The sequence below is a fragment of the Ostrea edulis genome, chromosome 2, assembly GCF_947568905.1.
Source record: "Ostrea edulis chromosome 2, xbOstEdul1.1, whole genome shotgun sequence".
NCBI classification, from domain to species: Eukaryota; Metazoa; Mollusca; class Bivalvia; order Ostreida; family Ostreidae; genus Ostrea; species Ostrea edulis.
In genome coordinates, this window is record NC_079165.1 from 37,716,866 (window position 1) to 37,740,485 (window position 23,620).

The window sequence follows — 23,620 nt, forward strand, 5'->3', positions numbered from 1 at the left end:
CGAATTCGTTTACTGTTTCAGCAGCGTCTAGAAACCCACGATCGAAAAATGAATATGTCTTCTTCATTCAACAAATACACTACATTTATTCACTTTGCGTTGGATTTTAACATATTTTTCAAAAGTGCGTATCACTATTTTGTCATCTGAAAAGAATGGTCCAGTAATGTAATATAAACATCACTGCTAGTAATCATAATGGATTTTGTAAGTGGGCGATCTTTGTGCATCGAGAAACATATTCGTTGTTGGGTGTTGGGTGTAGGATGTAATAAGGATAGTGGTATCGTCTGTCCATTCAGAAAAAAGCACTTTAACAAAAACAGTGGTACGCTTATCTATGATTGCGGAGCGTGAACCATGAAAAAATCCAAACTAGGAAGATGCGAACTCACGAAGAAATGCTTTTCTATCCGAAGCAACAATGTGAAAAACTTTTATCTCAGTCAAACAAAATAATTCACCAAGAATCGAATGAGACATGCCTCTACGTCATTTAGTAAATATACGATCAGTGGCCTCTAAGGTAGAACGAAGTGTAGATGGAGAAAAAGACAATTAACCAAATCTTCAAACTAATCATACGTTAAACGAGTTACATTCAAACAATCCTCATTACATAGATTCATGAATATTGTTTCCAAAACCAATTTTCTTAGAACCTCAAATCGGTGGTCGAGAGGTAAGAGCGTTCGCCCCGCATGCGGAAGGCCGGGATTCGAAACCCGGTCGCGACAGACCTAAGTCGTTAAAACAGGTAGTGACAGTTCCATTGCCAAACGCTCGGCATCAGGTGTGAACGTCACGGGTCCTCGGAGATTACCTTAAAAACGGATGACCCGTGTCATAGTAGGTGTGACACGCTAAAGAACCATCACTGCTCAATGACCGTAAGCGCCGAGCATAGGCTTAAATTTGAAGTCCTTAACCGGTCTTGGTGACGTCTCCATATGAGTGAAAAATTCTCGAGGGAGACGTTAAGCAAGATACAATCAAATCACTCAGTAATTTTATAAAATCATCCATGCTAATGAAAAGCTGAAAACAACGAACAGTAGTCGATCTCATAACTCCTATAAGGAATTCAAAATTAAGAGTTCGACAAACACGGGCCCTTTGATATACCACAGATGGTATCAGGTGCTTAGGATCCACTGTTGACCGGTCACATCCGCTAAAAATCCTCTAAACGAAGTAATCCGTAGTCAAAATCAGTGTACAAAGAACGGCTTAACGGTATGAAGCATGACAGACAGCATTTGACCCAATGACAGGTTGAGTTGGTAAAATAGATCGTTATAACAAACAGAGAATATGCGAAATGCTGAGTTTCTGAGGAAATTGTTTGTAAGTTTAGTTGCATCAACTTTATATGTCCTACACGCAAATGATCGTCATTCAAATGAGAGATACGGCATATCACTCCAGGTGGTACGAACACACCTTGCATTATGAAAATGTTTAAACATGCTGAATGAGGAATAATGTCAGAAACTTTGATGCGTTGCGACAAATATACACGTTGCCTTAGTTTTTCCAAGAGAAACTGGAAGAGTGATGCTTGCATGAGTCTGTAGGTTGTTTGTTTTATGTCCCGTCGAGAATTATTCACTCGTATTAAGATGTGACTAGTAGGTGAAGTACCACTTTAGACCTATGCTTAGCGTTTACGGCCGTAGCAATGAGGGTTCTTTAACATGCTAACGCCTGCCGCGACACGAGACCTCCGTTTTTAAGGTTATATCCGAAAGACCTGTGATTTTCACTTCTAAATGACCCCCTTTAAATGTCGAGTGTTTGGCGAAGGAGCAATCAGTACCTATATTTATGTGTGAAGTTTGACGCGACCAAGAAACGAGCGGGGCTTGATCTCAGACCTCCCGCTTAAGAAGCGATCGCTTGCAAAGGTAGTTGGATTTCAGCAAGACTTTACCTCCCGCCTAAGAAGCGAACGCTTGCATAGGTAGTTGGATTTCAGCAAGACTTTTCCTTCATCTGACACCCTTCTGTATTTACAGATACATCCTTTGTTTGGGTATCCTTACCAAATGCCTGGACAGTGGCAACATTGGATGAAACCTTACACAACCCACCCCAATTCCATTTCCACTCTTTTCTCACCGATAGACTTTCCTCCTACATTTTTGACAGAAGACATCGCCTAAATGTACATCTTTCATCAGCTATGAAATACACCGATTCTTCAGTACTTCACCAACAACCCCCAGGACGTTCTAGACAGGCAAATAATTCTTGTATGACATGATTTTTTTTTTTCGTCGCACACCTGCTTCCGTTGAGTAACGCAGAATGAATTATTATTGTTCTTGGAGTAAAATCAACCACGGCGAGGATAGTTCCACTTGACTGGGTTTGTTATAATTGCATATTCACAGGGATAAAATTTTAACCCCTTTGGCTTTCCATACACCCCCCCCCCCCCCCCCCCCAAAAAAAACCCGCGCCTGATCGTGCCATAGCATCGGTGACATAGCATGCTAAATAGCATAATAACATAAAAATCAGGGGATGTAAATAATGTTTTCTGATATCCCTCGCGTTTTCACACCAAAGCCAAATAGCGAATATGGAATTATGACTGCAATGGAATACCATACTTCAGTTATAACCATCGGGTTTGGAATCCTGGCTCGTATTGAACTACTGTCAACTGAAAATGAATAGGTCTACCGTCTAGATAATTTCAAGCTTAAACGTAGTTAAAATGTAAATTTAGTTTTCTAATTTTGTTCTAAATTAATTTTTTTTAAATAACAATAATGTTTTGGTTTGGACTGACTGTTACATATTGTGCCGTTACCTATTTTCGATAGTATCCTAATTTCGATAGATTATTATTTTTAACGATCATTCGATATTGTAATGTCATTTTTCGGAACGTTTTTTCCCAAAATCAGCGTCAGTAACAAGAAGTGTCAGATAGCCAAAAAGATCGAGAATTACGCTTTTCAAAGAGGTAAGACTACAATTCTGTATGCATCTTTTCTGAAAACGCCATTTTTCCCAATGCCAAAAAAACCACAATAAAAATCTGATTATTTCCCGTCGAAAACAGCGTCCTATTCACCTATGCTGTCGTCTGATAATAAAACTCAATGTTGTGTTCTAAAAATAGATAAGCCTCTCTTTGGGTGAACTATCGGTTCAAGAGAACAGTATGGAAACGCATTATAGTTATAATACCATACGTTTTTAAAATAAATCTCTGTTTTAAAATTTGTTTTTATTGATTTTTTGTTTATTTCTTTGCAGATATTTTCCATCCAGAGAGGAAATTATAAGAATGATGATCCAGACGCCTTGGCCAATACTTTCCAGTCGGTAAAATGTGGAATGAGTGTCCATGCTGAATTGTTACTGCCAAATGTTTCCAAGTCCCCTAGACAACTTTAAAATATGATAAATGGGCGTAATAACATTGGGGCGTGTGTCTTCAGGACCTTCACCACTTTTTAAAAATTGTTTGAAGTTGCTTTATTTGTTCATTATTAAATGTAATCAATTTGGTCGAAAAAATAAAAATAAAAGAATCATTCTATTTAATGTTGTTTTAACACTAACAGCGCGCCATACTTACTATCGAAAATAGGTGACGTCAGTCAAAACAAATTTGATTATGGCGGATCTAACGAAAGTTGAAATGCTACCTGGATTTTGATAGTTTTAAACAAAAAACAGCATATATTATTTAGATAGAGTTAATTGATTAGAAAAGATAAAATTCAGGTGAGAAATAATTCCTGAATATATTAAATATGTAAAAATAGTACTGCACTATCGAAAACCGGTGACACCAGGATATGTATCCAGGCACTGACTGAGACTTCTCGCCAACATCTAACGTTTGTGTGTTTGTCAGTGTTTGTGGGTAAGTCCCTGTGGAGCAGGTTGGAAAAGGTTGTACATGTAGTTACTTGAAATTTCAAAGTACTTCAATTCAAATTAATTTCTAATCGCATTACAATGGCTGTTCTTTTTAGACTGATGTTGGCGGCCTAAAGAAAAATGATTCCTACAAGATATATCTTTCTTGGATGTGGGATGAGCCTCTTGGCTATCGGCTATCATTATGAAGTCATTGGGACCTTTCTCTCACTGCTTGTCCATTGTGTGTTAGCCGTGCTGGGTGTATACTTTGGTGTGTCATGGTCGCTGGTTCAGGGGAAAATGTACAAACCGACTTCACAGCCCAGGGAGTCAAAGATGGCACAAGAGCTAATCAAATTCATGGTAATTATCCTTGTTTTACAGTGAAATAAGTTGCAGCTACTTTATCATAGTATACACTAATGCATTTATGACCTGGACATTGAGTACTATAATATGCTGATGGTGCCACGTACCATTTGAGCGAGCGCAGCTATATACATATTTTGTAATCAGAGACATATATAACAGAGATTAGCAACTTTTCTAGGTATTTTCTCGCGGTTCCCTGTTTTTCGTTAAAAATGCATTTACTGATTTAAATTGCGTATTACATCTGAAGACATATCAAGGTCAAACCATCCAAATCATATCACGAACATATTTTAAAAGATGTGATATTTTTAGAAGATGTTTCACTTCAAAGTAAAATGAGAGTGAATTAAGTTTCAAAAGGTGATGCATGCATGACTGAAACTCTACTTAAATCGGCAAGATTTCAGCAAATAATTACGATTTGCCTACTTTTTTCTTAATATTATATTTGTTGATCATCAAATCGATCATTTCAAAACTTCTCACGCTCGATTCCAATTTATGATAGGAGTGAAATAAAGTTAAATCAGCATAAGTTTATCAAACCAATAAATAGGAATTACCAATATATAAGTGGGACTGTCACATATTTAAAGCGGTAAACATGCTGTCATTTTGCTTATATTGCAATTACCTTTTTTGTTATAGGAGAAGAGATATGAGAAAAAATTGGAGACAAAAAAAGTTGTGATAACCAGAAATGTAGATGGCGCTTTACAAGAAGTCCTAGACCTCATCATGAGGGACTATATCATGTCATGGTACTCGGATCTCTCAAAAGACCATGACGTTTTCTTAAGTTCTCTAAGGTAAGTAAATGACTTGTAGACCATCTACATGTAGATTTATTTGACATGTTTAAAACATATTTCTTCTGGATAAAAACAATGAAAAAATAAAGGAATTGACCAAGTAAATTTAAATGTTGTTGAAAACAGGTATAGAAATATTTAATATTTATATCTGATATACATGCAATCCTTGGATAATGCTATTTATATAATTTGTTCAAAATCTAAGAATTTAGAAATTCAAATGGAATCTAACTGATCATTCAAGTATTATGTGCAGTATCACCTTAGAAATAGAATACCAGTGTTTGTACATTTATCTAGAGAGATTTACATGTATGTGCAAATTAAAGGAAATGATTTAATTGAACTATGTTGATAAAAGCCTGCATGTAGATTTATTCTCTTGCCTGTTATAGAAGCGACATGTGGATCATGATAGAGTCACTGACAAACCGGTTAAAGAGGATGGATAAGATGAAATTTATTACAGAGGATGTGGTGCTAAAAATTCACAAGCACTTCCAGGAAGTCAGGGAATATAGAAGGAGGTAAGAAAGATCATTTATGCACAATACTAGTATATTCATATTTTCATGAAAAATTAGCTACTTATGAAATAAATTTCATTTTTGAAAATACATGAGGGCATGAACTGTGACGTACTTTACAACAGCATACTCATGAAGCACATCTGAAACATTGCAGTGTTGTAGTTTCAAAAATGATTTTTTTTTATATTTACATTTTACTTTCATTTCTGTTGGAATTCCTAGCTGTTGAAATAGACATGTTATATTTATCAAGATTCATATGCACATTGTTCACCTCTGCATGACATTCATAACGAAATGACTATCATTACAAATGGTAAAGATATAGAAGGCAAGAACATTGAAAATGTGAATATTATGAGATGACACATATTAAGCAAACAAATCCTCATTTTCAAAAATAGATTTACATTTATCAAAGATTAAATTATTTATATTGATATTTTTATGTGCCTCTGGCAGGGAAGATGACAAAATTGCCAAAAAATTCATTCTTCAACCGTGGCTAGAAAACGATGAGACAGAGACCGAATTTTTGAGAAAGGTGTGTGAGTTTCTGCTGATGTCAGTGCTACCAAAAGAGTACACTCACTGCCATACTCTTAGGAGGATGCTCAGAGAAATAATGACATCATCAGGTAAAGAATCGTCACAGTACTGGCTAGAATTAGAATTTCAAAGCTAGGGTGAATGTGTTAAACAGGAAGCAGTACATGTTATATGTTTTTTGGCTGAATTTCCATGTGCATTTTTTTGCATTTAATTTTATTCATGCGCAAATGAATTCAGGAATACTTTGACTTATATTTGTCAATACTTGATTTAGTTGATCGTACTGCATACTTCAATGTGATAGGAAACTGTTGTGAACATTTCTATTTTTTATGAAAAATATGAAGATTAGTATGTGTCAATGTAAAATTTATAAGTAAAAAAAAAACTACATGTCTAGAATAATTATTAATTGACACCAAAAGAGGTCCATTTATAAAAAAAAAAATCTTACTTATCAAACTTGAAATCCGCAAATTGTAATGTCACAACAACCCAAGAATGTAAATGGCTTGGAAGCGATGAAGAACTAAATACCCCAATTTTGCTGTTTTGAGTCGGTCTGCAGTTTAAATATATCAATCAATGAAGATGAAATACTGTTTGAACAATAAATCACATTATTCATCATAACATATCATTTAATTTGGACGCGGGGCCAAATTTGGTCCCAAAGGTACAGTGTCCTTTGATATATGTATACATGTGCATAAAAAATCTACTTCTTGTATTACATGAAAATCTTACTTTTGAATATAACTGAAGATTGTGCAAATTATCTGTTACATGTATTAAACATGTTGAATGGAATTTAATGTTTTCTGTTTATATTTCCAGCTCTAAAACCATCCATAGATATGCTATGCGATCCCGACTACATCAATCAGAAATTGATAAATTATATAGACTACAGGCAGCAGCTGTCAGAGGACACACGGAAAAAGTATACGTACGCTGCTACTTATGAAGAATTCGTCAAACTCATCGACAAGTGTGAAGACATAGAGCATCTTAAACAGATCAGGTTACCTATCTCAACTTTCATATTTGACAGATATATGCCACAGATTTATCAGAGTGTATTGTACTACCAGTACAGCTACCCAGTTCTTGATTGCAAAAAATAACAAGATTGTCCTCTTTCTAAAGTCTTCTTATCAGGTGTAATATCAGCTTTAATGCCTCCAGAGGTTTCAGAATGTAGGATTGTGTGCCAAGCAGTGGTGGTGATGATCCTCCTGAATCTCCTAGAACAGACTCTGATCTCTGCACCTACAGAGATCAATTTTCCAGTTTTATATGTTTTAAAAGAATTTTGGATGCACACCTGTATAGATCTCTACATACTTTACTTTTATTAGGTCACCTGAGTCACTCCGGTGAACTGTTGCTATTGGTCTGTGTCCGTCCTCGTATGTTGTGCATTAATTATTGAATGTTTTTAACATCTTCTTGATGACTGCCCTTCCAATACTTTTCAAATTTGGTATGAAACATCTTCCGAGACAAGGGGGACATAAATTGTAAATTTCAGGACTCTTACACCCTGGGGCTTTAGGGACGGGGCAAAAACTGCCAAAGATTGACCAATTTTTACAAATCTTCTTCTGTGCAACTGCACATCTGTAAGAAAAACTAAATGCATAGTCATATATAGCAGGAAAGCATCTACAAAAATTGTAAATTTTACGATCCCCTAGGTAGAGGTTTTGACTTAAGGGCAGGGCCAAACTTGGCATATAATGTTAATGTGTAAAACATCTAGTAAATTACATCTTTAATGCAGTTAATGCTAAATTGAAACTATAAGTAGATATTTAGAAGGAGCAGGTAGACCTTTACCAAAATGGTAAATTTCATGATCCCAGGGGGTAAGGGTTTTGGTTCCAGATTGGGATCAAAATTATAGTGACTTGTCTTTATCATTTGAGAGACTTCCTCTTTAATTTTGCTGATACTGTGTAACAACTACATTAATTTGTAAATGCATGTGTACCAAAACAGTGAATTTTGAAATCCCATGGGTTCTGTCTTTAGGGCAGGTCCAAAATAGTCATATAGTCTCAATATAACATGCACTATATTACATGTAATTTTAAAGTCTTTGTTTTATACTGCTGCTGAATATTAGTATTTAGCTTAGATTTCCAGAACATGAAAATTGTTATAGATTTTATAGCCCTGATGGGGCTAGTGATACTTTTAACTAAAACTCGGATGACGGATAAAGCCTGTGGACCTCTTTTTAATTTCTTCATTAATATTTTATTATTAATAATATATTAACAGAAATGAATTGAACAGCAGGCATCGTCTATTACCTTTATCTGTGAAAGTTCAATATTTTTCAATCACCAAAAATCTTGGCGGCATTTACTTACCATCAGATGATTTTGGGTGAATGACTGTATTCAAATAGAGAGGAATTTATGTCCCAACAAGAGCAGTACAGCTTGATGTAATCACCTCAATGTGTGTCTGCCATTGTCTTTGTCTTTTCTAGATACAATGTCATGATGGAAATTATACATGCGACAACCATACAGAACATCAAAAAGGAACAAAACATTCCAGGTATTATTTCACGTCTGGGAGCAGAAGTTCAGATTGTGTGGTTTTATGATACAATATTCCAGGTATTATTTCACGTCTGGGAGCAGAAGTTCAGATTGTGTGGTTTTATGATAAAACACTCCAGGTATCATTTCACGTCTGGGAGCAGAAGTTCAAATTGTGTGGTTTTATGATAAAATGAATGAATCTGTCGATACCTTCAGCAGTATAGGGCTTGATAGGTTTTTACAGTAAACTTATCATTTTGTTCTGAGGTTAGAACGTGTACACGGTGAAACTGTTACAGTAAATACATTAGTTCCTAAGTTTGCATAATGGCAGATCAGAGTCAATGTGCAAGAACATACGTAGACTGTGTGATTTGTATATTGAAAGGATGTGTAGATCTGCAAAAATTTAATAGCGATACTATGGATCACTTTTATTTTGTTAGACCTCATTTTTTCTCTGATGTAATAATGTATTTATTCATGAGATGTGGCTTTTGCAAACCATTATTCATTGCTTAAGTCTTCTATGCATAAAAGTTTATTTGTACGAACTAAATTTTTGCAAATTGCTAGTCTTACAAAATTTTGCATATATGATATTCTATCAAAAAATATGATTTACAGTACTGTATCTTAAATAAAAGCAAGACTTTTGAGTTACAGGCATCTCACAAATTTATTAATGTTTAAAAAGAAAAGACACAGATTAAGCCAAATGCCTAAGTTTTAATTCATTTTTGTTTTCAATGAAAATTGTTTGAAATCAGGTGAAAAGGGACCACCTCGAGCCATGGGTAAGGGGGATCTGCTGAAAGCCAGAAATCTGAAACGATACATCAATCAGGTACATATAGTCATTTAGTGTCAAATACATTAAAGTCCAATATCATACGAATATCTAAATGATTAGATATTCAGATAAACATCTACATGTATCTTCAATTTGAAATACACAAATGTGGATCTATTAAGCAATTGATGCAGTTTGTATTGATAAAAAGGGGGAAGAAATCTTTTTCTTGCAGCTGACAATTGCCAAAGCTCACAGTGAGAAGAGAATCCATGGATTAGGGGGACCAGATTACAAAAGCTATGAGACAACTGAAGATTCTGAAAGGACAGTGACCAATAGTACTAAGGTGCTTACAGTATATATACAAGATATATTTACATATACTTCTAAATCAAAAACATAATCCATGAAGTTAAAGTTAGATTCTTCCCAAGCTATGAAAGCTAATAAAGTCAATACGTTTGGGTGGTTTACATGTTGCTATGCAGATGAGAGTCATGGACTCCCTCCTGATAGGACAATAGTCCATTGCATGTTACCCCATCTGAAGTGTCTACTCATTTACAGCAGGATGGACTTGGATGTGATATGTAACATCAAGTAGCCATGCTTGGATTCAAACCAGAAACCTCTCTATTGCCATTGTAACTCAATAAACTACTGAGTCATACTCTCCACATCTTTATCTCTTTTAAAGATTTGAATTATGCCCTCAAGATCTGATAAGGCATGTTGGGTTTTTTTTTTTACTACCATAGTTGTTCAATGAGTCCACAAATTTAACGTCGACTTTGAAGAGATGAAGATTTTGTGAGTCACATGCATGTCACACTAAGGAAGCTAATGTGCAGCATGAATTTAGGGTCATTCTGAGAGGTCAACAGTCAGAGTTGTTATGAACCAGCACAATATACAACAGTTATGTTCTAATTCATCAGTTCATCTGAACTTAAATCATTCCTATCAATATGCAAGCATCCCCAGGTAGTGCAGATTCAAGTTTGTTCAAATTGTTGCACCCTAGAAGTAGGGTGGAGCCATAAAAGGGGATCCAAGTTTTACATGGAAATATTTAGGAAACATTCTTAAGAACAGCAGGGTCATGATAGTCATATTAATATGCAAGCATCCCTCTGTAATGCAGGTTCAAGTGTATTTTGGGACCACAATAGAGGATTAAAGTTTTACATACGACTTTATAGGGAAACATATTTAAAAATCTTCATCTCAACAATAGCAGCGCCATGTTAAGTCATATTAATATGTAAGCATATACAGGTACGGGTAGTTCTAATTCACATTTGTTCACATCAGTGGTAGGGTGGGGCCACAATAGGAGATCAAGGTTCTATATTGGAATGTACATTTACAAGAAATTGATTAAAACAAATACTTTTCATGAGTAGCAGGGACACACTAAAGTCATATCGAAATGTAAATGTTTCCAAGTTGTGTGGATTTTTTTTTTTTAATTCCATTACAACTACAGTCTTGGAGGGGGATGGGGTGTTGTTTTTGTCCTGTCAGTCTGTCTGAAACTTTAACCTTGCTCATAAACTTTTGAATGGTGTGATTGATAGAGATTTCATATATGGGTTCCTTGTGATAAGACTTTTTTATGTCACCAAAGTTTTTAAGCTTTTGACCTTTGAGTTTGAGTGACTTTTAAGAAAATCTAACGTATTCAATATATCCTGAACTATTTAAGGTAGAGTTTTTATATTTCGTATATAGACCTTTCATTTCATATTATGATCTGTGACCTTGAGCTTCTCTTGAACAGCATCGTCATGTTAGTCATATTGGTATTGAGGAAATCCCATGTTGTGTGAATTCAAGTTCAGTTATGTTGTGACGCTTTGGGACTAGGTTGGGGCCTCAATATGGGAGTCAGAATTTTTCATGGGAATAAAGATTAAAAATCACAACAGCTGAAAAACAGCAGGGCTATGGTGATTAGGTAAGTGAAGTGGCCTTTGGGCCTCTTGTGAAATATACAGTAGAGAAATTTCACCACTTGGTTAACTGAAAGGTCATGCAAGATGAAAGCTAGGCCATTCATAAAATTCAAGGTCATAATTGCCCCATTTGAATTTGGCTACACTCGGGCACATACTTTGTTTTATTCAATCCATTGCTTGAGGTTTATACAGGTATGTACATGAATATACACTGTATCAAAGTTGTATGTTGAAATCAGAAAACACTTCAGAATACACAATCTATGTCCATCTAGTATAATCTGTTGATTAATGGTTTCAATAGATCCTCACCTTTGAGGAAGTGATGGAGTCAGCAGACGTCAGGATGGAATTTTTCAAGTACTTAGAAAAAGACGACAACCATTCACTACTAGGGTATATTTAAATTTTCCATAAAGCACAGTTTCAATTTTTGTTCTTTTATAAAACATGAAAAATTGCATCATTCATTACAAAATACATATTTATTCATACCTGTGTCTAATTCTTTAAACATGAAATTGCAATATTAAATTATTTTTCTGTAGCAAATAAATAATGCTACTATTCATTTTAGAATTTGGACACCCAAAATGTGAGATGTATGAACAGTGTTTGGTACTAAAACTGATATCCCAGTTTGTATTTTTGAACAGATTTTGTATTGCTGTAGAGAGACTCCAAACAGCTGAAAAGGTAAGCTTTATAATGTCAACTCACAGCAAAGTATTAAGGTGTTGTGTACAGTATCATTTATAAGGCATCATGAACTAGAAATTGTCATTATACTCCCCACAAATGAAGGTTTTTTATTGGGGGGGGGGGGGCTATACATGTACTGAAATCACCTTGTCCATCTGTCCGTCCATGTGTAGACATGATTTGTCCAAAGTATATCTTTAACACCGATGAACAAATTGGATTAAAACTTTATGTATTCTTAAGAATAATGAAGTTGTGCACCTTTGATGGAGATTTTTTTAACATTTAAGGAAGTTTAATATGGACATTTTTTCTAAATATTGAGGGGCATGTTATGTTGTCATTGTCCAGAGTGTATCTTAAAAATCATTTATTCTTCAATGAGCACATTAAATTCACTATTTCCCACCCTCCAATGTGCTCTGCGGGGGGTATGAGTCCTGATAGGACAGTTCTAGTTAAGGTAACAATACTTTCACCCTGTTATTTGCCTCTAAACATAATGAAAAGTTATCTAAAGCTAAATCACATGATCTTATTGTGCACATTTTTACATGTTTTGTTCATTTTAATTACATGTACATGTATGTATATGGAATTATATTAGGCTTAAAGATACCTGATATATCAAAAGTCAATCGCAACATTTGAAGCAATTCTGACTGAATTTATTCTTAATTGTTTCTTTTATGTAAGCTTCAAGCTCTATAGAACATATAGGTACCATTACATGTACTAGGAATGGAGCCTATCCCCTGATGTTATCTTGGTCATATACAAATATGTAGGTTAATTGTAACATCTGAAGCAAGTCTGTTTACATGTACCCTGTGCAGGTACAGTCCGAGTCCTAGTCCCATGGTTTTTTGGCAGTCATTGGATTGATTTCAAGTCATGAATCGACGTTTATGATATATAAGGAGTAGCTATATGGTGGGCGAGTAAGGATTAGCATTTGATATGTTTCATTTTGCACATAAATGAAAATAGACTACTTGTAGTTAAACCAATAATTCGTACTACTAAGGGAAGATTGCCATTTTGTGTAATGGTTACTGAAGGCATGCTGATATATTTACATTAATTGATTGATTGTTTGTTGTATGTCAGAGAAAACAGTATCAGTTAGGGAAGGAGATATATGACAAATACATAGCCAGCAGCACAAGTGCAGTCAAGCTGGAGAGGGGAACCAAGAAAGAAATGGAGGCTTTCTTACTGGGGAACTCGCCTGTAAGTTCATCATTCTCCTTATTTAAAGGACCAGTTTCTATTTAGAGACAAATCTGCCATCTTTGCATGTGATGAGATATTATTTCGACAAGTGATATCATATTTCTGAATTATTTGTATGCATTAAAATATATCAGCATCATTTTTCAAATGCTTATGATAAATATGCATGTGTATTTGATAAATAAATTTGCTTTGAAAGGAATGGTTATAGAATTGCACTCTATGAATGAAAAGTTCTACACAAAATGAACTTGTTTCTATTTTCCAGTCAAAAGTTGTTACTTCTAATTGGATAAAACTGTTGCATATATTTGCTAGGTACAAAAATGTGGCAAGGTTCTTGTGATTGACTTTGTCTACCATGTACATGTATGTAGTGATTAACAATTTAGACTTGTGTCTTGCTAATAAATCTCACAAAGCAAAATTGTGGAATTAAAGTCTGGTAAATGTGCATCTGGAATTTAAAAAAAAATTGTGGGAGGGAAGGGGGGCACTAATCCATCCGTAATCAAGGCTTGTCCTGATCCATTGTGGGACTTTGCTGGTAGGTACAACTCTGCAACTTTTATTTCCTGATTCTGCAATAGGAATCCTGCCTTCCTCATTGAAAGATCAGCTATTTGCCATAAACCCCTATCTAGATGTACATATATACATGTATAAATATCTACATTTTTGTATGTTCTAGGGTCATGAAGCATTTGAGAGTGGACAGAAAACGGTGCTGGATCTCCTGAAGAAGCAGTATTATCCCTCGTTTCTTGTCAGTGATATTTATCACAGATACTTAAACTCTTTGGAACAGGAGGCTTCTGTAGGCCACACAGAACAAAGGAAAGGTAAACAGATGAAGATCATGTCAAATCAAATGAGTGATAAATGCAGGTGTTTGAAATTTTTCAGAAATCTATGAGTTAGTTTATCCTTGGTTATTATATTGTGTAAATTGATGGAATTCTCATGGGATGTATAATGCAGTATAGTTATAATGATTGTGCTAGTAAGAACTGAGGGTTTCTTTGGTGTTTGATAAAATCATATTGACTGTATCACTATGTGTTTAGTTACATCATCCTGTTACTGTTGAGGAACAATAGATCATGGAGAGGAACTACAGATTCTGGGGACCTTTAGTTAAATACGTTCACTTCATTTGTGGAATGAAAATATGATCTTTTAAAGGGACTGGTTCACGATTTTTGAAAAAAAATGTTTTTCATTTTTTATGTTAAACATTAAAAATATAACTCATTTAATGTTGACAGCCAAAATTTTGACTTTCTGAATGCAAAAATAAAAGCAACATTTTAGCCTTAAATCTGTGTTATGTAAACAAAGACTCGAGTCTTTTAATGTATACAAACAAACCAGTGAAACAATAATTTTGAAATATAAAGCATCTTAATTCTGCAGAGTCACAAATTTTAACTTTTAGATGACACATTTTACCCAAAGAATGGTTGAAATGTGAAAGATATGATAAACTTTGATCAATATCCATTTCTTTTAAAAATTTCGTAAACAATAACATACCACAATCTTTGTTTACAAAACAAATAATAAACTCCATAAAATGAGATTCTGTGATAATGTATAACATTAATTTTTATGTGAAATCTTTTAAACATATTAGACAGTAGCTTTTGATCATTAAAAGTGAAAAACAAAATTTTGGGGGAAATCGTGAATCAGTCCCTTTAAAGAGAGACTTATATACATGTATGTACAGTTAATTCTTGTTCAGCCACGCACCACCTTTAATGATTTGGAAGGTGTGGTGGTATAACAAATTTGGTGATTAATTGACTTTAGAGCATATCAATGGATAGCTTGATTATACATATAAGATGTTCATTAACTGAACACCTTAAAATACATTTATGACATTCATATTCATTATAGGTAAAGTATTTTGCTCTATAATAAAATGCATCTGTTAAGGAATACAAACATCACCATCACAATTCATATAAAACACTTCTTTGGACTATTTTATTCTTGAGGCCTTCAGCCTTCTGACTTTCACAAGAGGTCATACTGGGCACATTATAAAGCATATTCTGCACAATCAAATGGATATCACTCATTCAAGTATTTCATCTAAAATTCAAAGCATCCATGCATCTATCCATGCATAACTGGAATTCAAATTTCTTACGGACTGAAAACAACACTAACCCCTATTAAACAGTGAACTTTGTATGGGTCTTTGAAATTACCTGTAGTATTAGACAAATTAATGACATTTCACTGGTGATCTAAAATGATGTCCAATTAAGCGTTCCACTAGTCATGACTGTTGTGGTATATTCGGACATTTTACACTCTGATGTGGATGTTTGTTTTGAAAACAGAGTGTCATATGGCACAAAGCGAATTAGGTGCTATATCTGTTGTTGTTGATGAATAGAGTGGCAAGAATGAGCTGTCTGTATATGCCTGTATCTTATAGTGGCTGCACAAAGTAGTAAAATGTAGATAAAACTGAGCTTGCCTTGTTTTGTAGATGAATTTTTCTTTCAACCTGACAGTGACGATGAGGATGAGGACATGGATTTTAACAATGAGGACAGCATCATTTTTAAGGACCAGTCTTACTTTGCTCAACAGAAGCTTGAACAATTGGATGGAAAAATTCAAATGAAGACCCATGCACTTAAAGCTCACCAAGAATCACGTAAAATGGATGACTCAAAGGTCTGAGATTGAAAGATACATGATTTGTACATTATCTCAGGTCTACATGTGCTTTGTGTGTCATGAAATTGTAATATTATTGAGGCACATACATATTTGTTGAGAGATGCTGCCATGTTGCAATACTTCTCATTACCAGCTCATTAGAGTTATCGCGCTTTGATGACTCTTGTGCGTCATTGGTAAGAAAATGCACAAGTCTCGCGAGCAAGTGCGAGATTACTGGGACATAAATGAAACGTTCATAGCAACCACCACCCCCACCCCCACCCCCTTTAAATTAAAGTACATGGTGTATTTTAAAATAAAATAGCCATTGGTCAAACTGCATTTTTAAAATGTTCTAACACTAGTTTATCAAGGATGTTACATGTTTTGTTTTTTTAAACTCTACTACACCTATTTCGAAAATTCCAAACAACGATGTTCTCTGTCCAAAGTCAATAAATATTTTGTAATTTTCAAAATAGCTGAGATGCAGTTTGAAACGCATTTGTTGTGTTAATTAGTGTTATAAACGTCCAAAAAAATGCAGTTTGGCAAATATATAACTTATTCTAAAATATTGGAAAATGAGAGAGAGAAAGAGGGAGAGAGAGGGGGGGGGGGGGTACATGAACGATTACAAAGTCCATGTCATATGAATCTGTCCAAATTGTATGATAAAATAGAATGTCTTCATAATCTGACAATAATTTTAATAACACATGAATCCCATTAATTACAAGAAAAGTTATTGTGTCGGATGTGCATATTGGTTTTTCCCTTCACAGTTCTTCTTGCGATTGATGCTTTATATCGGTCAGATTTGGCAGATTTAGCTCCTGCACTCCTTTAATAAGTTCGTCTGTTTTCTTGTAAGAATAATCAATTCCTAGATTTACCTTTAGAATTTTAATCAGTGTCGTGGTTTGCAGTCCGTTATAATATGTATTCGATACCATAATTTATAATACGTATGCCTAAGTATTGTTTACGTATGTTGTCCCGGTAGCACGACTTTACGCGCCTTTAATTTGAAGAGTTCCACTAATGGAAATGATAAGTATTGTGACACAAAGAAGACTTAATTTGTAAATTCCGTTCAAGCATGTCAAAAATAGAAATTAATACACTGACTTAAAGGTCGAATTTGATCCAGTTTAATTTGGCCACAGTCTATGTCATAGTGTTTCACACACACATATCAATTTTTAAATCTGAAGTGATGTGAATTTTATAAACAGACACTACAGCTGGCTTGTTGAGGGAGTAGCTCACTGTAATGACTTTTTGCATTGCTCTCAGTTTTTCTGTACTTGGAGTACCTATCATCATGGCTCAAGACACATGTATGCATACTTTAGGTGTGCGAAAAGGATCTGTAAAAAATGTTCTTCACTCTTCAACATGTAGCATATTCAACATGTAGCATATATGTATTATGATAAGAACAAATGTCTCTCGTGAAATGTTTTAGAATCTTCTCTACTCCTGAACATGTAGCGAACAAGGTGCTTAGCTATCTAGAGAACGAAAGCTACTCTCACAACTGTGAAATTCATTGTCCCTTGGTCAGGGACTCGGACTTCAGGGTGGGGTTATATGAATCATATAGTGAAAATGCAATATAAATTTTATCGCAATTCACCTTTGAATTAGAACGCTTTACCCAATATAGTATTGCGTTGTGTGACGACACAATTGAATGAGACGATTGAACAATTTGAATGACATGTTTGATGTAATACAACAAGAGTTTTCATTGGCCGATTACAGCCCGCCCACTTTCTCGAGCGGATTCAGTGTAGCTGGAGAACTGTACATAGCTCTCTGAAAAGATCCACCTCTTATAAAAACCTTCGATTTACGGGTCACAAAAAGCTGCGGACGTTTGAGGCCTGAAATCGGTGTATTCTTGTGTTGCTGTCTCATAAACTCAATATAAAAAAATTTTAACATATTTTCCTACTATATACTTGCGTCCAAACATACCTTCAAATATTCATTAAAGCCACACACCACCCGAAAACTCGCAGCTTCAAATGATTTCGTTTGTTGACGTAGCCATGTTAGGTAGCCGGTCAATTCGAACTCTTGCTATTGGTATCTATTCATAAAATCGGTTGTAAGTTATGTATTCGCTCTTCATTTATAATAAACACGAATTATTAATAGAAATTAAAACATTTTGTACCAGTTTTTGTAAAGGTAAAATAAGCTCTAGATGAACGAAAATGCTACATTAGGACATTAGATGGAGACCGGCCGGCGCGGCCGCTCATGACTAATGAAAGCCGCACTGCCGTGAGTTTAGCTATTTGAATAATTATCATTTAATAGGACTGGGGCAGTATATTGTTTAAACAATTTAGCTAAAATATTTTTGGGGTATTAGTACACATCTAGACGCTATTGTGCCAATATGGAAATGAACCGAGATTCGAATTGACTGGCTACCTAACATGGCTACGTCTACGAACGAAATCATCAAAAGCTGTGATCGAGTTTTTGGGTCGTATGGGACTTTAATAAATATTTGAAGGTATGTTTGGACACAAGTATAGTAGGAAAATATGTTAGGAATTTTTTTTAATATTAAATTTATGAGACAATAACACAAGAATACAACTTTTTCTCTTTCTTCCTTTGAAGTTTTTTTTTTCCATCTACCATCTGGCCGTCATGTTTTCAAATGCTGACTACTCCCGTATAAGGGAATTTGGGCGGACTTATACATATGGACCAATGAGAGTTTCTGTTGCATTTCGCAATTGTATTACAAACAGATTCAACTGTGTCGTCACACAACGCAATACTATATCGGCCAAAGCGTTCTAATTCAAAGGTGAATTGCGATAATCTACTCCCGAACATCTAGGAAATGAATTTGGTGATAGTTATATTGAGCATGGAGGTTTATAATAAAATTGTGAAATCCATTGCCCTTTGGACAGGGTTCATGCTCCAGGGTGAGGCTATATGGATCATGTGAAAATGCATTAGATATTTTAAAAAATTTCCTTCTCAACTGAGTCTACTCCAGAACATCTAGGAAACAAACTTTGTCAGGTTTACAGGCTTTAAGGCAGGCTGTATGGATCTTGCATTTAATGTTCAAAATCGTCTTTACTCTAGAATACCAATAACTAAAACTGGGTACAAAGTTATATAATAAGCTTCTACTAAAATGTTGAAACTCTTAAAGGGACTGGTTCACGTTTTTCGAAAGAAATAGTTTTCATTTTTGATGTTAAAAATTAAAAAAAATATAACTCATTTAATGTTGACAACCAAACTTTGAACTGTCTGAATGCAAGGATAAGGGCAATATCTTAGCTTTGATTCTGTGTTATGTAAACAAAGACTCGAGTCTTTTTATGTAAACAAACAAACCCATGAAACGTTAATTTTGTTATTCAAAGCATCTTCATTTTGTACAATCACAAATTTTAACTTTTAAATGACACATTTTACCTAAAGTATACTTGAAATGTGATATACATAATAAATTTGGATCAATATCCATTTATTTTGAAAACTTCGTAAACAATAACACACATCAATCTTTGTTTTCAAAACAAATACTAAACTCTCTATAATGAGCTTCTGTCATGATGAATAACCTTATATTTTTTATGAAACCTTCTAAACATATTAAATTATAGATTTTGATCATTTAAAGTGAAAAACAAAATTTGGGGGGAAATCGTGAATCAGTCCCTTTAACCCTGAAGCTTGATTTTTGGTCCCAGGATGAGGCTCTGTGTATAGTATATGATTCATAAACTGAAAATAATGTATTCCAATGATTATGATAATTCATTCCCTTTCCTCCTGAACATTTAGTTTGTTTTTGGCATGAAGGTTGCTGATTATTAGACAATATGCTTAAAAACCTTCAAAAAGGAAAGAAATTAGTTAGATTTATTTGTCTAGGTGATTGCTTTGTAATGGATAGATATTAGAAGTTCAGACTTGACACAAAGGTTGTTTTTATCAAATTTAGTGTTAGTACTTTGAACCAAGGTCATTTGGCAAAGTCAAGGACACTGGTAAAAATATTAGTTTTATTTGTTGCAAACCATAACTTTGTGATGGGAAGACATTGGACCTGGTGTTGTGACCCTCAACCATATTTATTTGTCCAAGATCTAGGTTGACCTCAAAATATTTTAGAAATTTTATCCACATCTTAATTTTGTAATGGAGAAAAATCAGAGAAGTTTGATATCCATTTTAACCACAAAAATAGGATACCCAATTCTCAAAGTTTAAAAGATGCTCTCTTGCACCATCAGGATGTATCACTTCTTCTATAAGTCCTATATTGCACGATACTCGAGTATGACTCTCGCTGAAAGACTTTTAATGGATACATGCTATGTTTTCCCTTCATCCAGGCAAAGAAGGTGGAGAAAGATTTGGAGGTGGAGTTGGATCAATTGATTTTGCAAAGAAGGCAGTTGGAGATCCACATCCTAAGAACACAAAAGTGGTGTGAGAACCAAGGGTCATGGAGGGCTATGGTGTATGAAGCTCAGGTGGCTATTTTGAAACATGTATCTGACTAATTACACTGTATGTGTAGTTGATTTTGTAAAAGTTAATAAATGCATTGTTTATATTACAAAACTTTTCTAGATCCAAATCACAGTTTGAAAAAGAACAGCTGTGACAAATTTTTTTTTTAGAATAATCAAGTTAAAACAAACGATTGAGATTTCATAAATATACAGATATGTATGTTTTTAGCTCACCTGAACCAAAGGCTTAAGTGAGCTATTCTGATCAAAATTTTTCTGTTGTCTGTCGTTGTTGCTGTCGTTGTAAACTTTTCACTCTTTCATATTCTTCTCTAGAACCACTGGGTCAATTTCAACCAAACTTGGCTAAAAGCATCCTTGGGTGAAGGGCTTTCAAGTTTGTTCAAATGAAGTGCCATGCCCCCTTCAAAGGGGAGATAATCACATAAATGCAAAATTAGGGTAGGGTCATTTAAAAATTTTCTTCTTAAGAACTTCTGGGCCAGAGGAGCTGACATTTACATAAAAGCTTCCTGACATAGTGCAGATTCAAGTTTGTTCAAATCATGGCCCCCGGGGGTAGGATGGGGCCACAATAGGGGATCAAAGTTTTACATAGAAATATATAGGAAAATCTTTAAAAATCTTCTTCTACACAACCAATGGCCCAGAAGAGCTGAAATTTACATAAAAGCTTTCTGACATAGTGCAGATTCAAGTTTGTTCAAATCATGGCCTCCGGGGATAGGTTGGGGTTCAAAGTTTTAAATAGAAATATATAGAGAAAATCTTTAAAAATCTTCTTCTTAAGAACCATTGGACCAAAGAAGTTGACATTTACATGAAAGCTTTTTGACATAGTGTAGATTCAAGTTTGTAAAAATCATGGTCTCCAGGGGTAGGTTGGAGCCACAAAAGGGACTAAGGTTTTACATGCAAATATATATATATGAAAAGTCTTCAGATAAGGGCAAAGGTGACTCAGGTGAGCAATGTGGCCCATGGGCCTCTTGTTCTATACTTGTTTCTTGTAATATAAAGGACCAAAACAACTGATGAAAGTATACCTTTAATATTGAAAATGACAGCAGTATACAGTGGAGCCTCGTTAATCCGGACACTTTGGTTCCCAGCAAAATCGTCCGGTTAAATGAAGCGTCCGGATAATTGAATCGCATATTTTCTACCTTTCCATAAGTAACCAATATGTGCCTACTTTATTGATGCATAGTGAATTAAACACATTCTATCATTGGATTTAACCATTTGTATTAGTAAATAAATTGAGATAATGTTAACATTTACATGTATTTCAAAGCACTAAAATTTAATGTACGTGTTCAGTGTATTTGCCTGTGCTTACATTGTACATATGATCCCTACAAATAAATATACAAAACTGTGTACCGTCTGCACAAATAATGAATCACTTTATGTAACTATAAGTAAATAAATCATTAGTAACTAACATAATAATTTACACTTCAAACATTTCATCACACTTTTACTTCTTAAAGAGGCCGGTAATTTCCATCTGTCACGATTCACGGGTTCGGCGGTCTGTTAAAACAATCTTCATCGTCCAAAGTTGGTATAAGAATTTCGTGATTATCATGTCAGTTGACAACATTCTTTAACCAAAATTCAATCTGCCAGAGTATATATTTCTTATTCTATAATTATCCAAGACAATATCGGGAGAACAAAATTATTTAAGCTCGTAATATCAAAACCTACTACTGCTTTGATCTAGTCACGCGCACCTATTCTTTTCATGATGCGATAATAACGAAACAAAACTCGGGTGAAACTAACATTACAGGTACATACAGAATTTAATTGTCATTTTCCTTAAAATGGTAATTTTCTCACTTCTACCCAGAGTTTAAAAATTCGAAAGCAATAAAGCTCTGCAACATCGTAACAAGAATCAATCATACACAGGTACATTCTACATACGTGACATTCTAAACGTTAAAAATTTATACTACATATACATGTGCATGAACATACATGTATATTTCACGCCAATCAACAGTATAAAATCCAGAATCTAGAAGTATAATCTACACTCTTTAGATGTGAATAAGCCGATATCAATTTACGAATCAGTACAACTGATATGTGTAGCAGTTAAAAAATTATCATTACGGCATGATGTTTAATTTATTAATACTATTAGGGTATTGATCAAGACTATAAAATTATTTACAAAATTCAACACTACACGCAATAAAGATCTTATGTGCGAAAATTTGCAATACAATGTCTCGATCGGCACATGCTATCTAACGGACTTATCATCACACACCACCTAATTGGAGGGAGGTGTTGACAGGGTACAGTTAATCGCTTCAATTAGACAGTTTGGCTTGTTTTCTTTATGATTTACGCCTTGCTAAAATAGTCCGACACAGACCTTCCCTAAACAAAATTACCGTCCGGATTAACGGTACAATTTTCAATGCATTATAACGTTTTGTAGTAAAAAGTGACCGTCCGGATCCGGAACGCGAATTTCCGGATTAATGATGCAAAATAACGTATAAAAATTCCGTTCCCTAGAAAAATCGTCCGGAAGGTGAAGCATCCGGATTAATGGCGTCCGGATTACCGAGGCTCCACTGTACATGTAGTCCAGTTTGCTTCCTACATATATTGTATTTGTGGAACCGATGAATACTTACATACATGTATTTATTGTTAAATGTATATTATACAGATTGTAGAAGAAGAAGATAAAAGAATACCCACATTTGTTTTGATTGTGCATCTGGCAGGAAAGGAAAAGTCACATAATCTGCAACACAGTGCAGAGGGGTGGCTGGTGACTCGAAATATCCCAGATTTCAACAGACTTCATGAGAAAATGATTGAGGTTGGTTGATTTCATCAGGTGCTGGGAGTTAATTCTACGGAAGTCATTCTATGCATGCATACCTATTTCTAAAAGGATTATTATAAATAGTTTGAGTTCCAGACAGCTTAAGTCAATCAAA

The 23,620-nt window shown here is 34.7% G+C and overlaps 1 protein-coding gene across 4 annotated transcripts in view; it reads left to right on the forward strand.

Annotated features, from left to right (window-relative positions):
• Window positions 1-2,634: 2,634 nt before the first annotated feature.
• LOC125679105 (sorting nexin-25-like) overlaps window positions 2,635-23,620 on the forward strand; it is a 30,391-nt gene continuing 9,405 nt past the window's right edge. Inside the window, exons 1-17 of one of the 4 annotated variants that reach the window (XM_056153919.1) lie at window positions 2,635-2,727; window positions 3,832-3,889; window positions 4,002-4,251; window positions 4,912-5,072; window positions 5,474-5,605; window positions 6,071-6,246; window positions 6,998-7,184; window positions 8,664-8,734; window positions 9,492-9,568; window positions 9,750-9,863; window positions 11,783-11,874; window positions 12,135-12,174; window positions 13,291-13,413; window positions 14,108-14,258; window positions 15,926-16,116; window positions 20,499-20,639; window positions 23,344-23,499. In XM_056153919.1, coding sequence (XP_056009894.1) covers window positions 4,027-4,251; window positions 4,912-5,072; window positions 5,474-5,605; window positions 6,071-6,246; window positions 6,998-7,184; window positions 8,664-8,734; window positions 9,492-9,568; window positions 9,750-9,863; window positions 11,783-11,874; window positions 12,135-12,174; window positions 13,291-13,413; window positions 14,108-14,258; window positions 15,926-16,116; window positions 20,499-20,639; window positions 23,344-23,499 — 2,037 coding nt within the window. In that variant the 5' untranslated portion in view covers window positions 2,635-2,727; window positions 3,832-3,889; window positions 4,002-4,026. The other 3 variants (XM_056153920.1, XM_048918057.2, XM_048918056.2) reach the window with 3 other exon arrangements.